Source organism: Portunus trituberculatus, chromosome 38, assembly GCF_017591435.1.
Source record: "Portunus trituberculatus isolate SZX2019 chromosome 38, ASM1759143v1, whole genome shotgun sequence".
NCBI lineage: Eukaryota > Metazoa > Arthropoda > Malacostraca > Decapoda > Portunidae > Portunus > Portunus trituberculatus.
The window spans coordinates 35,193,366-35,207,823 of record NC_059292.1 but is presented as its reverse complement, the minus strand read 5'-3'; the positions used below and the strand labels follow the sequence as shown (position 1 = coordinate 35,207,823).

At 42.6% G+C, this 14,458-nt stretch overlaps 1 protein-coding gene across 10 annotated transcripts in view; it reads left to right on the top strand.

Annotated features, from left to right (window-relative positions):
* The window catches only part of LOC123515155 (mucin-12-like), a 194,493-nt gene extending 180,239 nt beyond the window's left edge, over positions 1–14,254 (top strand). For 8 of the 10 annotated variants that reach the window (XM_045273639.1, XM_045273631.1, XM_045273632.1 and 5 more), the window contains 6 exons: positions 160–916; positions 3,720–4,337; positions 4,719–8,818; positions 9,359–9,521; positions 9,644–9,812; positions 10,540–14,254. In XM_045273639.1, coding sequence (XP_045129574.1) covers positions 160–916; positions 3,720–4,337; positions 4,719–8,818; positions 9,359–9,521; positions 9,644–9,812; positions 10,540–10,726 — 5,994 coding nt within the window. In that variant the 3' untranslated portion in view covers positions 10,727–14,254. The remainder of the gene's footprint in view (positions 1–159; positions 917–3,719; positions 4,338–4,718; positions 8,819–9,358; positions 9,522–9,643; positions 9,813–10,539) is intronic. The other 2 variants (XM_045273638.1, XM_045273640.1) reach the window with 2 other exon arrangements.
* The last annotated feature ends 204 nt before the right edge of the window (positions 14,255–14,458 follow it).

Below are 14,458 nucleotides of genomic sequence, written 5' to 3'. Positions count from 1 at the left end.
AGATTGCCAAGACAGTTTAATATAGGAATTTCCAAATATCTCTTAGATTTATAGATATTTATTTTTCATGTATGGAGAATGATCCAGTCAGGTACTTGAAATACACCTACCTCTGCATTACATATGTATTGTATTCATGCCATGCTTTTACACTTCCAGCCTCAGCCCCAGAGCAACAGCTACCCCATGGCAGCACAGAAGCCTGACAACTACAGTCCCCTAGGGGCCCTGTCCACCATGCAGCCTGTCATGAGTCCTGGGGGCACCCCACATCACCACCATCACCACCACCATCACCAGCCACACCCACCTCCACACCACCAGCCTCCACCCATCCACCCATCACACCTACCTCCTCCCCACCACCAGCCCCCTCACCACCATCCCCCATCACACCATCCACCTCCCCATCCATCCCAACTCAGCTACCCTCAGTCTCACCACCACCATCCTCACCATCAGCCATACCATCCACCCCCTTCCAGCCACCCTCACCCCACATCTGCTCCGCTAGGGCATCACTGTGGCTACCGGCCCCCTCCCCAGACACCTCCAAGTGGAAGCAGTGGAGTGGCAGGCAGCTCATGTCAGGGGAACCACCCTCCCTCCATGGTGGGTCCCCCCATGGTGGGCTCATATCCTAGTCACTCCTCCCCAGGGTATGTGGCCCCAGGACATACAGTATCGCCTGGCCACTCTATTACCCATCCTCCACATCACTCCCCCAAGCAGATGGCCTCTCCAAACCAAGTGTCTCCAAGCATAAAGAGTCCACAGGGAGGCACCGGAGGCCCTCACCCCTCTAGCGGCTCCCAGCGGCCTGCTCCACTCACTGCTGGCCAGGTGGAGCGGCACCACTCCGCTTTTACAGCCCCAGCACCTTCGACTCACTCCCCAGCAGCATCTACTCCTGCAGGTTGGTGTTTCCTTGCTTCCTCAGTACAGAGGTGTGGGTTGAGTGAATATTTTTGCAGTATGACACTTGCTTCTCAGCTTGAGTGACTCTGCTTTCTTTGTGGAATTGAAGGACAGCAAACATTAGGGCTTTCATGGGATTAACTTTATCCTAAGAGTATCATTAGAGTACTAGTCTGATAGCTGATCTGTTATAATGGTAAATAAGGTAAGAAGATAACAAAGTAAATACATAGACTCAATTGAAGAAGAAGCAGTGTCCTTGTTTGGCATTATTCAAAAATGGCTGACAGGAAAGCCTTATATTACTTGTATATTTTATTGTGTTAGTGAAATACCAAACATTCAATACTCAAGCAGTCTATAGATTGAGTGTGTACTAGGATTTTTTATTTCTTTTCTTTGTCTTTCTATTTTCTCAACTGAAGCTCAGCCACACTTGCAACCTGGAAGGCTTCAGGGCCACACACAAATGACCTGACCTTTATTCTAAAGTTCATGCTTCAATCAGTTAAATTTTCTTGCTGACACATTAATTGCTCAGTGGCTCTTCTCTCACAGCTCATTGTTTCCACATTTGCTTGAATTACTTTAAACGTCAGCTAAGAGATGAGCCTATTAGTTTCAAACAGCATTAATCTATATGCAAAGTATGCATTTCTTTATATCAAGCCATCTACAAAATCCATTGACATAATCCCAAAACATGCTACTTGGATCCTCAAAATTCTCCTGCAGTGTGATCAGAGTTGCCCTGTGAAGTTCTTTGGTTGTGGTCATCCTCCAGTGTGTCATGTTTACTGTCATTTATGCTCTAGGTATATTTTCCTTCAACCTTTCGTTATTCTGAAGGTAGTAGCAGTTTTTTTTTTTTTTTTTTTTTTTTTTTTTTCCTACAGTCTGGTTACATTCACCAAACTGGCTGCACTCAGCTGCACTTGTCTGTCACTCACACTGTGTTGCTCACCTTGAATGATGTATGGCGACACATGACTGACAGTGCTCTGAGCCTCACCTCTCTCTCTCTCTCTCTCTCTCTCTCTCTCTCTCTCTCTCTCTCTCTCTCTCTCTCTCTCTCTCTCTCTCTCTCTCTCTCTCTCTCTCTCTCTCACACACACACACACACACACACACACACACACACACACACACACACACACACACACACACACACACACACACACACACACACACACACACACACACACACACACACACACACACACACACACACACACACACACACTCTTCAGGTACTGTATGTTCATATCCTAAGCTTTTAAGAGGAGTTGCATCTGTGGTACTTACTACATTTCCATGATATGATTTTTAAGGTTTGGAGACAGTGTGTATGAAAAATTAACATCCTACCCATTGGAAAATCATAAATCATTTTAGGATATGAAATTCTTTCTTAGATCATTTAAGCACTGCTATGTATTTCCAGATTTGGCCTTTATTGATGATGAAATTGAATTTTTTTGTTAGTTTAGCTCCTTAACACTGACAGTCACTACTAACTAACCCATTAGTGAAGTACAACTAATGGCCGGTGTTGTTTGTATGAACACAAGAAGGTTTTATCATCATAACTGTCACCATCACCTGTATGGAGAGAAGTTTAATCACCACAACTGTCACCATCACTGCTACACATGACAGACCTCACATTTATCCTATTTGATGTCTTACAATTGGGCTGTCAACATTTTCCTGCTCTTGACCTGTAGACCTGACCCATGTTAGGCTGTGTTACCTCTTGCCAATAGACTCAATAGGTTGGTAGAAATTATCTTACTACTTCTGCAAACATGATTAATGCAGCAGCCCAAGGGGAAGTAGTGCACTAAACATTGGGTGCTTGTTGTGCTTGAGGACTAGCTCAGGACGAGGCGTGTTGGAGTTGTGATGTGCATAATTTCCTTGGTCCTCACTTCAGAAAATTTCCTTAAGATTCCCAAACATCAGAAAAAAAAAAAGAAAACAAATTTCCTGTTTCTTTCCAAATCAATGTCTTTAAAGGAGGAATTGCTCCTCTGTTGTGACCCTTTCTCGTGTGTGTGTGTGTGTGTGTGTGTGTGTGTGTGTGTGTGTGTGTGTGTGTGTGTGTGTGTGTGGGTATGGGCATGGGTGTGTGTGCACATGTGTGTTTGTATGTTGTCTGTGAGATCCGAAAAAAGGCCACCCAAGCAAGCAGTAAAAGCTGTTCCACAAGCAGAGAAAGACCCAAGGTTTGGTCTTGCCTCCCGGAGAGAGGAGCTTCAGTGTGGCAGTGTGATTGCTGTAGTGTCAATCAGCACTGAACTCTCAACTCTGAGCATAAAAACTTAATTTCGTGAAAGAATTGATAACTTATTTTTAATGACCATAATACAAATAATTAATCTGGAAATTTTATTAGCTCATATATTCACTCAAATTTTTCATATCTTTTTTGCCCTGAGCTCTTGATGTACTTTCCATAATAATAAGTATTAATCATAATTGTTTAGATTATTTTCTATTTTTCATTTATGTATTTTATTTTTAACTATTCTATATAAAACTATACAATATACTCTTATTACACCAGTAAATTCATTTGACACTCAGTGACTACAATTCTACAGAGTTAAAAGTTGTAAGTGTTTTCTTGTGTGTGTATGTGTGTGTGTGCGTGCGTGCGTGCGTGCGTGCGCGCGTGGCGTGTGCAAGAGAGACAAATCTGCTGCATTTTGGAATAAAGGATAGCTTTTTGCACACTGAAAGTGTGTTTTGATACTCCGTGTGTCTGCTTTGGGTGACAGCCTTGCATTTCCTTGCAGGCTACCAGCCAGTGAGTGGGCCCATGCCAGTCAAACCGAATTACACAGCCACCACCTCTGATGGCTCCGGCCCCTACAAGGCTCCCAAAGGTTCACCAGTGGCAGCGGCCCCCCCTTACTCCTCTCCCCCAAGACTCACCTCTCCTCCTCTCCCCATCAAGGCTCCCCCCAGCCAGTCTGGCTCCGAGCCTTACTCTCCTCCTTACCAATACCATGCCTACAGTTACCACCCAGCCCCTCCTCCTCCCCCACCTCCCCCTCCCCCTGCCCCACACGTGGCACCCTATGACAAGTACTATCCTCGGGGAGCCACTTACCACTTCTATCCTCCCACATACTCCGGGGGCCAGTACCCCCCGACTGCCTCGAGTGCTGAATACTCTTACCCTCCCCCGCCATCAGGAGGCATGCACTACTCTCAGGAGAGCTACACCTCCTACACCCTGTGTGTGCCCAACGCCCCTCCCCAGGGCCCTCCACAGGCACTTGCCCTGCCCCCCCCACCTCCCACCTCCAACGGTCCTCATCCCCCTGCGTACGCCACATATCACTACACGGAATACACTCCGGTCTTCGCGTATCCTCCCACGGGTACGATTGTTAAGATAAACCTCATAGGTGTGTTTGGTTTGCCCCATTTGTTTGTTTGACTGTAAGGAAAAAAGCATGCCTTTGGATAGTTTGTGATTGTCTTGTGCTTATTGCTTGTGCTTAGTTACACTTGATTAATGCTTAATATGTTTGGGTTTACCATTTCAGTCATGTGCTATAACAGTATTTAGCTTAGAGTATTTGACCAAGTTTTAAGCATGCTGCTGCTCTTTATATATATATATATATATATATATATATATATATATATATATATATATATATATATATATATATATATATATATATATATAAAACATACATACACATAAATAAATGAAGTTAATGTATATTTCAAACAAGCTGACGTAACCAGAAGTGTTCATGAAGACACTACTCTCTTTTCAGGACCCTCCTCACAGAGTACAATATGCTGTCCAGTGGATCCAAAAAACGTGTATACCTGGCCCCCTACTAGAAATGGTAGAGGGTCAGAAGGTTCAAGCAATTCAAATCAGTGCAGTGGACTGGATCAGGGGAGTGGTGCCGGGTATCCATATTCATATCGTCCCACCCAGCAACCACCTCAACCCTCCAGCAACAGCGCCTCACAGGGCTGTGGCGCACCCTCTGTGTACCAGTCTGGTCCCCTCACCACCGTCATGACCACTGGCACGCAGCCAACCATCCAGGTGTTTGGTGCTGTCGTGCCCCAGCAGACCGTCACCCTGATCCCACCCCAGGAATCGCAGACAGTCAATGCTCCTCCTCCCAGTGTCCCCCCACCAGTGCCTGCCCCAGTGCCTCCCGTTGTGCCTCTCTCTCAGCCTCAACTCACCACCGCCACAACCATGGTGGCCATGGCACCCATCAGTGTTACTGTGCCCCTCACCCCTGGGGCCACACATGCCTCCCAGGCCAGCACTGTTCCAGCACAAGCAAGCACAACTGCCTCTGGGATTTCTGAGCCTTCTGTACCTGCTCGACACCACACTTCTGCTTATGGGTCTGGTACTGTGTCTCAGTTAGCCACAGCTAATAGTTGTAGTACTTCAACCCCTGAGGTGTCGTCAGTGACAGCATTGCCCCCACAGCCTATCTCAGCTGCTTCCTCTGAGACACTTTCATGTACCACTGCTATTGTTTCTGGAATTCCTCAGACTGCAGTTAACCTGTCACTGCCAGTCACAACTGGTGTTACTGGAAGGACACATCCAGTCGTGTCTTCATCTGACAGAACTTCTGTGTTGCCTCAGACAACTACAGCTCCTTCACAAATAGCTACTGTGTCAGCAAACTCTCAGGTTTCCCTGCCCATGTTGAGTCCCACTCAGACCACAGCCACTATCATCTCAAGCAAACCTCAGTCCTATGTGACCCCAACACAGGTCACAGCAGGTGTGGTGGCTGGAGTGCCTCACCACACAGCCACCTCGACACACGGCACCACAGCCATAGTCACAGGTGTACCTCAGACTGGTGTAGCAACCACCAATGTCACCACAGCAGTAGTTACTGGTGTTCCTCAGCCTTCTGTTGCTCCTGTGGCTGTAAGCTCATACCAGATCTTACCATCTTCTGAGTGTACAAAAGCTCCTGAAGTAAGACCAGTGCAGTGTGCACCACTCCCTGCCAGAACTGCCACCACCCATGCCTCCACCAATTATCACACTGTGACACAATCTCTGCCAAGCAACAAAGCAATATCTCTTCCACCACAAGGTGCAGGTAATCTCACTGATGTTAGTACAACTGAAAGTCAATTACAGGAACAAACTGCAAAGACTGAGGCAATCACCCAGGACAGTGTTGTAAGTGGTGCTAAGCCTCACGTAGTTAACACACACTTCACAACCTCTAGTGTGTCTGGTGCTCAGAAGGCTCCCATCAGTTCCCCACACATGCCCCACTCAGCAGTCACCAGTGGTCAGGAGTCTCACCAAACATCATCCAAGATCATGATGGCTGTTGTAACAGGTGTGCCCAAACCCATGGCAGGCTCCACCCACATCAACACAGCAGTGGTGTCGGGGGTTCCTCGGGTGCCTGCAGGGACAGCCTGCAGCCCCACTGGTGCGACAGCCATTCTCGCCCCGGCCAGCATGAAGGATACAGCCAGAATTTCTCTCACTGATATTCCAAAGAAACCTCTTTCAACAATACAATCTTCCCAAGATACTCAAGAAAAGCTCAACTGCAGCTTATCTTCACCAAGTGATGTATGCAAAAATGTTGCAGTCCTTCACAAAGTTTCTCCTAATCAGAGTGTGCAGCATTTTGCCAAAGCTGCGACCTTAGTGAACGATGGTAAATCTCTTTCACACATCAAAGATGCCATAGACCTCACCATTGCTGAGCCACAGACCACAAAGCCAAGAAGAGCACTAGAAGCTCTTGGGAATTTATATAAAGATGGGATGCAAAACACTTGTTCAGTGCCTCCAATGGATGAGAGTGGTGTTATAATCAGGGATTGTATTCCTGCAAAGAAGAGGAAAATTAACTGTTCAGTTCCTGCACAAACAATAGAACCTCCTGCATCTGTAAGCACTGCCATATCTACTCCACTCACCCCTCCTTCCTCCAGCGTGGGCTGTTTGTCAAGCAGAAACTGGAGTCCAACGCAACCAGGAATCACTTCTGACACTGTTGTGTCTTGTGCCTCTAAAAGTGTGAATGAAATGTCTGCAACACCCTCTTTGGACAAGCCTAGTGCAGGTGTTCAGGGGTTGTCCAAAGTGCAAGGCCTCAGTGTTGGCGAGGTGCGGACCAATTTAAACTCATTTACACCCAGTTCCATATCTCTGTCATCTCTGGGACACAACCAGACTCCAATTTTTTCTCATCCAAAAAGTGTAACTTGCAGCAATAGCACATCAGTTGTGTGTTCTTCTGTTACACCACCTCCTACTAGTCAGACTGGAGGCATCACCTCTGTTGTAAGAGATGTGCCAAGACTAAATGTACATACTGATGTTGCACAAAACAAGGACAGTGAAGGAAATAAAAGTACAACCAACAACAATCCTCCACAACAAGGGTACCAGAGGTCAGGGCCCCGCCATCTTCTCTGTCAGACACTGCCAACACCGACACTTGCAAAAGCAGCCACTGCTCCATTAGCCAAGCCCAAATCATCCTCCACAAGCAATGTCCCAAAATTATTGGTTAAATCTGAGGAAAAGCCCAAAGATGTGAAACCAAATATCATGGGAAATGTTCCTATAAGCCAAAGTACTTCATTATCTTTTGAACTGTCATCTAATGTTATAAGCAATAACAACAACTCTGCTAAAGAAGAACTTGAATCTGATTTTTTAGATGTAAAGACGGACTTAGCCCCTATAGTCCGAAAAAGAGGCAGACCTCCCAAGACCAGAGACACAAGCAGTGACAGCAGCACCTCAGAGACATCAACCCCAAACTCTAGTGCTCCACTTAGCCAGGAAACAAAAAAAAGCAACTCTCCTTCTAAAACTCTCCAGAACACAAATGAAAATGAGGTGCAGAAGAATAAGCCTGCAGATGGAAATTCTCAAGGTGGTAAAATCTTGAGATCACGCACAGAAGAAAAGAAAAAAGAAAATTTGCAGTCATCAAGTATTTCTCCCTCACTCTCTAAGCAAGCAGAAGATTCCAAAGCAGACATAAAACCTGCAGGAGCAATGAACATTAAAACAGAAGTTTTACCAAAAATCAAGACTGAAAAAGTGTCTCCTAAAGGATCAACAAAGATGTCTTCTTTTAAAATGTGTCCAAAAGATGTCTCCCATTTTAAGACCAAAATTGTGGAAGGTCCTGATGAAATACCTTTGAAAAGTGGGTCCATTCCCAAAAAATTTGACCTGCCTTCTCCTTCTAAAGGTGGGGGAGTGACAGAGACCTTGAAGCCAACTAAAGTCTTGCGTGACACGAAGAAGCCCAGCGTTGGATTGCTGAGTGACCAAAGAGTGCCCAAAAATAGTTTAGTTGCATCAAAATCAAAATCGAAAGAGGCGGCTGACAAGAAATCAACTAATTCAAATAACAATGTGAAACGCAGGAGTGGCGATAACATTGCGGTTGGTGGGAAGAGTGCGGCGTCGTCTAGTACAAAGACCAGTGCTGCTGAGGGTGGCGGCAGGACCTCCATTGCAGGGAAGAACCAGACCTCAAAATCACAGAAAGCTGCAAAGTCTACCAAGGCTACCTCACGGCGATCTCCTCCTAATGGAAGACTTAATCGTAAGAAAAGTCTACTTTCCTACTTGAAGGAGGACATAAACGAGAGTGACACATCCAGTGTGGACTCTGAAGTGGTCACTGGAGGACGCAAGAGATCACGCAGCAAGGAGGATCCCCCAAAGTCCAACAGTTCACCCCTCTTCTGCCCCTCACTGCCAATCAATGCTGGGTCCCGGAGGAGGAGTGCTGTGATGCATGGCAAGGGAAAGGCTACCAAGAAACCTCGGTGGGTCCACAACTGGTCTTGGGAAGGAGAGCCCTTTGAAGGAAAAATCTGGCTTCGAGTAAGTGAATAGACATCTTGTATTACACTACTTTTCATGATTATATTTTTGAAACACTTTTTCTGTTCAAAGAATATGGCCAAAAAAACTGAAATTTTAGAAGTATCTAAACCAAATTTGTAATAATGTTGAGGATCAAAAGTAAAGTATTGTACATTGTAAAGGAAATTGTTCAATCTTCTGCCATAAAAAGGTGAATCCTCTTATTATGCTTGAAATCAATTAATGAGAAAACAGGAGGATAAAAGCATTGAGAGTGTGTTTAAGAGATGTGGTATGAGCACCAGTGCAAGCAATGCAAGTTGTCTGTTAAGATAGTACACTGAGATGGTATTATTATCTTAAGAGAGTAAACACTATAGGAGTGTAAGGCTACTTGGAAGATGGAAAGATGAGCTAAAGGTATACATGTGTGTAAGAAATGTTAGTAGAGGTGAGGTGCTTGTTTTCCCATGGCCATGGCCTCAGGGATGCTTCCACATAAAATAGATGCACAGATAATGTTTTATAATTTCTACTAAATCTTATTTGATTTTTAAGAATGATGAGCTGGAGCTGGATAGGACGTGCTACAGAGCCATGCGCCACAAGGAGGGCGACATTGTGCGGGTGAGGGACTGTGTGCTGCTGAGGTCGGGCCCACGGAAGACAGACCTCCCATTTGTTGCTAAGATTGCCTCTCTGTGGGAAGACCCTGAAACTTGTAAGTCAATACATCTTTTTTCATTTGAATCCAAAATTATATGTCAAGGCACATATTATCCCTGTGATGGCATGATATTCCTCTGGAACCATGGTATGTTAGTGACTGGCTTGTATTGGCAGCTGACATGATGATGTCCATACTGTGGTACTACCGACCGGAACACACCGATTCGGGCCGGCGCCCAGACGACCTCCCTGATGAGATATTTGCCTCCAAGCACCGGGACCACCTGAGTGTTGCGTGCATTGAGGACCGCTGCTATGTCCTCACCTTCAATGAGTACTGCAGGTATGTTAGTTGTGTTGTAGGGATGGCCATTTACTCTTACTTCCAAGTGGAGTTGTGGTTTCAGTGTCTGGCATACACTCATGTATCAAAAATGGCAAATTAAAGTGCTGCCTGAATAAGGGTGTTGACATTGAGATAAGTTTGGGATTTTGTCTTTGCCATCTGGTGTATAAACAGTTTTCCTTATAGATTACTTCCAAAACCTTCATACATGCTTCTTCAACCTCCTGTTGCCTGAGTTATTTTAACTTCAGTTTCATGAATATTTTTATAGCTGTTAAGATTTCTAGTGTTTATAGGGACCATTAGCTCCCAGAGTTTGAATATTTCTCTATCTTGAAAAAATACAGACTTTTCCTTTACTCAGTCTTGATCTGGAAGAGAAATAGGTTCTGGTATTATATAATACCATCATGTATCAGTCTACCACTGGATGAAGGTTTTCCAAAATGGTCTGAGGGGGATTAGCCAGATTTAAGGTCGTCACAGCATGAAAGGAAACGAAACCATGTTGTCAGCCCAGCTTAAGGCTAACTTTGGGCCTCTAAACTCTTAGCCAGGTCATCATTATGTATTGTAGCTGACTCATACACCTCCAAATCATCTTTAAGTATTAATTGTCTGGTATTTTATATGCTTAGTATTCTGAAGCCACTAGATATATCAAGTGATGAAATATTTATAGTTGCTTCAACTAGAATTGAATTGGACCCATACAATTCCACAGGTATAGACGCTTGGTCCGATTTTTCCAAGAAGGAGTGTACCCCATGGCTACCCCAGTGCCTGATCCTGAGGAAGGGTATTGCCGCAAGGATCGGCTGCCCCCTGGATGTGTGGTCCCGGACCTCCTGTTCTTCTGCAGACGGGTCTATGATTACCGAATAAAAAGGCTACTGAAGAACCCTTACTGAGGGTGTGCTTTGGGGGAGGGGCATGGGTCGGGCAGCTATCTGTGGAGGGACACCAACACCGGCTCTGTTGGATGTGATGGTGATGAGGATGACTCATTGCAGAAATTTGAACTGAATGCACTGATTATCTTGTGGCCAATAAACTGAGTGCTTCTGGATGTTTGAAGACATTCCAGACAGTTATTTGTTTATATTAGGGGAAAGAATATATGGATGGAGGATATATACATAAATATACATATATATACATATATATATAAATATTTATATATTAGTATTTATAAACTGAATATATTATGAGATTGAGTAACAGGACTGAAAATCAAATAAGTTAAGGACAGTGAAGGAACTAAGTGATGTCATCCTTATGATTACTGCCAGTGGTTCTTACTATAGTGTCACAATAAGTATTTTGTCATATAAAATGCCAATAGGTTTGTACAAAATACAAATTTTTATATGTATGCATTACTTGTGGTGAGCGTCACTTCTTGGCCACCCATATAACATGTTAGTTAAGACTTATTTATGAAAAGCTAAACTTAAGGAACCAATAATTCCTTGTTGCCAGTGTTAACTATCTCCTTGCTTAACAAGTGTAGGTGTTGAGCAACTACCTTATTTAATAATTAATGAAATATTTTCTGAACCAAAGTTTCATATGGTCCTTGATCTATTTATATTCCTATGATTCTTATCTAGCCAAATAATGTCTGTGTTCAAGAAAAACTGTCAGTTTATACTTGACTCTTCCTAATGTTTTCTCAGTCTGTAGTTAGATAACCATAAGTCAAGAGAAGGCAAGAGAGAGAGTAGTTTAAACCCAGTAGTCTCTGAAAACATTGATTCACAACTGAGGTGAAGAATGCTAGAAACTTAGTGATTAGAGGATTCTTGACCACACCAATTTTATAGTATACAGCAGCTGACCTGGTTACTTAAATGTTAAAGAGAACCATTTGACACATATCTCACTGAGTCATGATCATGAGTGTGCATGTCATGGTGCACGGCCGTAAGGGTGGACGGGCGGCTGCCGGCAGTGGTGTGGCATCCTGACCAGAGAGACAGACAGATCTAAACACTGAGGAATGTTTTCACAGCTGCTGTTGCTGCTGCTCCACCTGGCCCACTGCTTCCTTCCCTCACCTGCCACTCATTCATCATTCAATACTTGGCTGAAAAATAAGTTTGATACAAATAAAGAGAGTATAATATTAGTATTTGTATGTTTAGTTTCAATTTTCTGTATTTATTTGAAGTACACAAATATTAACCTTAACTTTTTAATTATTTGGATTTCTTTAATTTGACAATCACATTTTGTAGTCAGTTCTATTTGATTTTTGAAGTCAGAATTATTAATTGGAGATTAATCGAATTATGGCTTATCAGTACGAATTATCAATTAGCTGTCAGGGACAGGTCTGAAATTCCTTATCTAAGAGGTAAATGTGTATTTTTTTTATTTTATTTTATGCACTTTATTAACTGATGCCTTCTTGTTTTTATTAATGAAATTTTTGGGCTAATGATAAAATTTTTATGCATAATTTTGGGTAGGACATCTAAGTTGGAAATCATAAATGGAATATTGATGTTTTCATAAAGTTAATACTATTTGGGCAAAAAAAAAAAAAAAAAAAAACACTGATTTGCTCTCTGAACTATTACCTATGATAACCACTTTCATCCTAGTCTTTCCTCAAATTCTCCATTCCAAGTCTTAAGAAATGTAGGTAATTTTATAGTGTGTGGTGGGCAACTTGATGCTACCAGAGGCGGGGTGAGGAAGATATTTTTGCAAGTGTATTGTAATATCTAAGTGATATTCAGAATTATAACTGTAGAAAACTTTGTATTCCTATTTTGAGTTTCATTTCAAATGTACAATGGTTTTATGTGCACCAATATATATCTCTGTTATGGTTTTTATTTATTTATTTTATTTTTTATTTTTTTCACATGGTGTTAATCTTCCATGTTAATGCAATGAATAACAAGTATGTGAAAGTGGGAGGTCTATTCTTTTAGTTCATATGTTTTTAGAGAATTTGCATGCACAAAATCAGTGGAGACAGCAAAATACTATGCTCAGACTGTGCATCTGTCACAAAACCTGTCTGGCAGTGGCACTGACAGGTGGCACCACACTGGGCTGGGTTGCCGTGTCTCTTGCTGCTCCACCATTTTTGGGAAAATGTCAATGCAAAGGTTCAAGTTTAGTACAGCACATTTGATTTGACCTGTACTTTCACTGTTGGTTTCTGTGCACTGCCTTTCTTGCACTTGTATAATTGGACACTTTACAACCGAGACTCATAGTTACAGTTTCCCTGGAAGAGCGTACGTATGTATTCACCTTCTATCTCGTCGGATTCCTCGTACTATTGTGTTTGTAACCCTTCGAGTGAAACACATTTTGATTCCTACATTTTTTCTGTCCTTTCTTTCTGTATTGATAAGAGACCTGACCAGTTTGTATTGTGCGATAGTACTACTACATGCAGGAGGGCCACTGCTCTGTGCACCCAATCTACAACTACATGTGAAGATTATTCATTTTCTAGTGGTACTCTCATTTTTTCATATGATTGTTGTTGCTGCTTGATAGGCGATGGGTATTTTTGTATCGGTTGAGGCAGAATGTCACAGAAGCAGTTTTGACGGCAGTTGTTCTCTCGTCCTTCATCGCTCGGAAGTGTTAACGCGACAGTTTTAAGTTTTTTGTCTTTATGTCTCAGAATGAGTCTTTGTTTGGTTCTCCTGACCTATGGATGAAAGATGTGTTACTAGGTTTCTCATTGTTATCATTGTTACTATTGTTTCTCATTGGGTTACTATTCTTTTTTCGTAATTAATGTTGTTGATTTCTTCATGTTCAGTTATACTCCAGAATCATGGAACATAGTATATTATTATTATTATTATTATTATTATTATTATTATTATTATTATTAATATTTATTTTTATTTTTTTTTTCATTATCATTATTCTCATTGTTACTACTATTATTATTGTCATTACTCCAGTTATTATTCTTTATCGTTATCAATTTTCCTGGCTTTACTATTGGAACAACTTTCTGTAGGAGTCACATTGTTAAAACAGCTTCCCGGAGATCTTGCCACCAACCAGTAAAGTAATGTAATACTACTTCCCTATTTTACTGTTTGATTGAGAAGAAAAAAAGGAGTAGTCTTTCTTTAGAGTGCGAGTGTGGCAGACAGAGGACGTGGAAATTGTGTTAACGAAGTCTGTTATTACCTGTCCCTGTAGTCTGTAGTCCGTGTTTAGGTAGGCCACATTTTTCCTTCGAAGTCCTTATCTAGATCAGAGCTTTTCCGGAGAGTGATTGGCGGCAAGTCTTGGCCGCCAGTTTGTGTTGTGCTAGTGACTAGGTGATAGTTAGTCTTTGGGTAATTTGTTATGGCAAGGAGTCTATATTATTACAGCAACTGAGTATGATAAGATATTGTACATAAGAAAATAGATTTATGTTTAAAATGAATACAATTACAAATTTCTTTGTGTTTTTCTCACACCATTTTATCTATTTATTTAGTGTTCTGCTATGTCTTCTACATCTATATTGCGGTGTAGTAGGATTGTTCACGAGACTGCCCTTTTACATTACTGGCGGACATGGGTGTGAGTGTATGGACTGTATGGAGTGTCTCAGTTGTCTGGGCCAGTGTAGGATTGACGGGCTAATTTGTACTACCTTAATA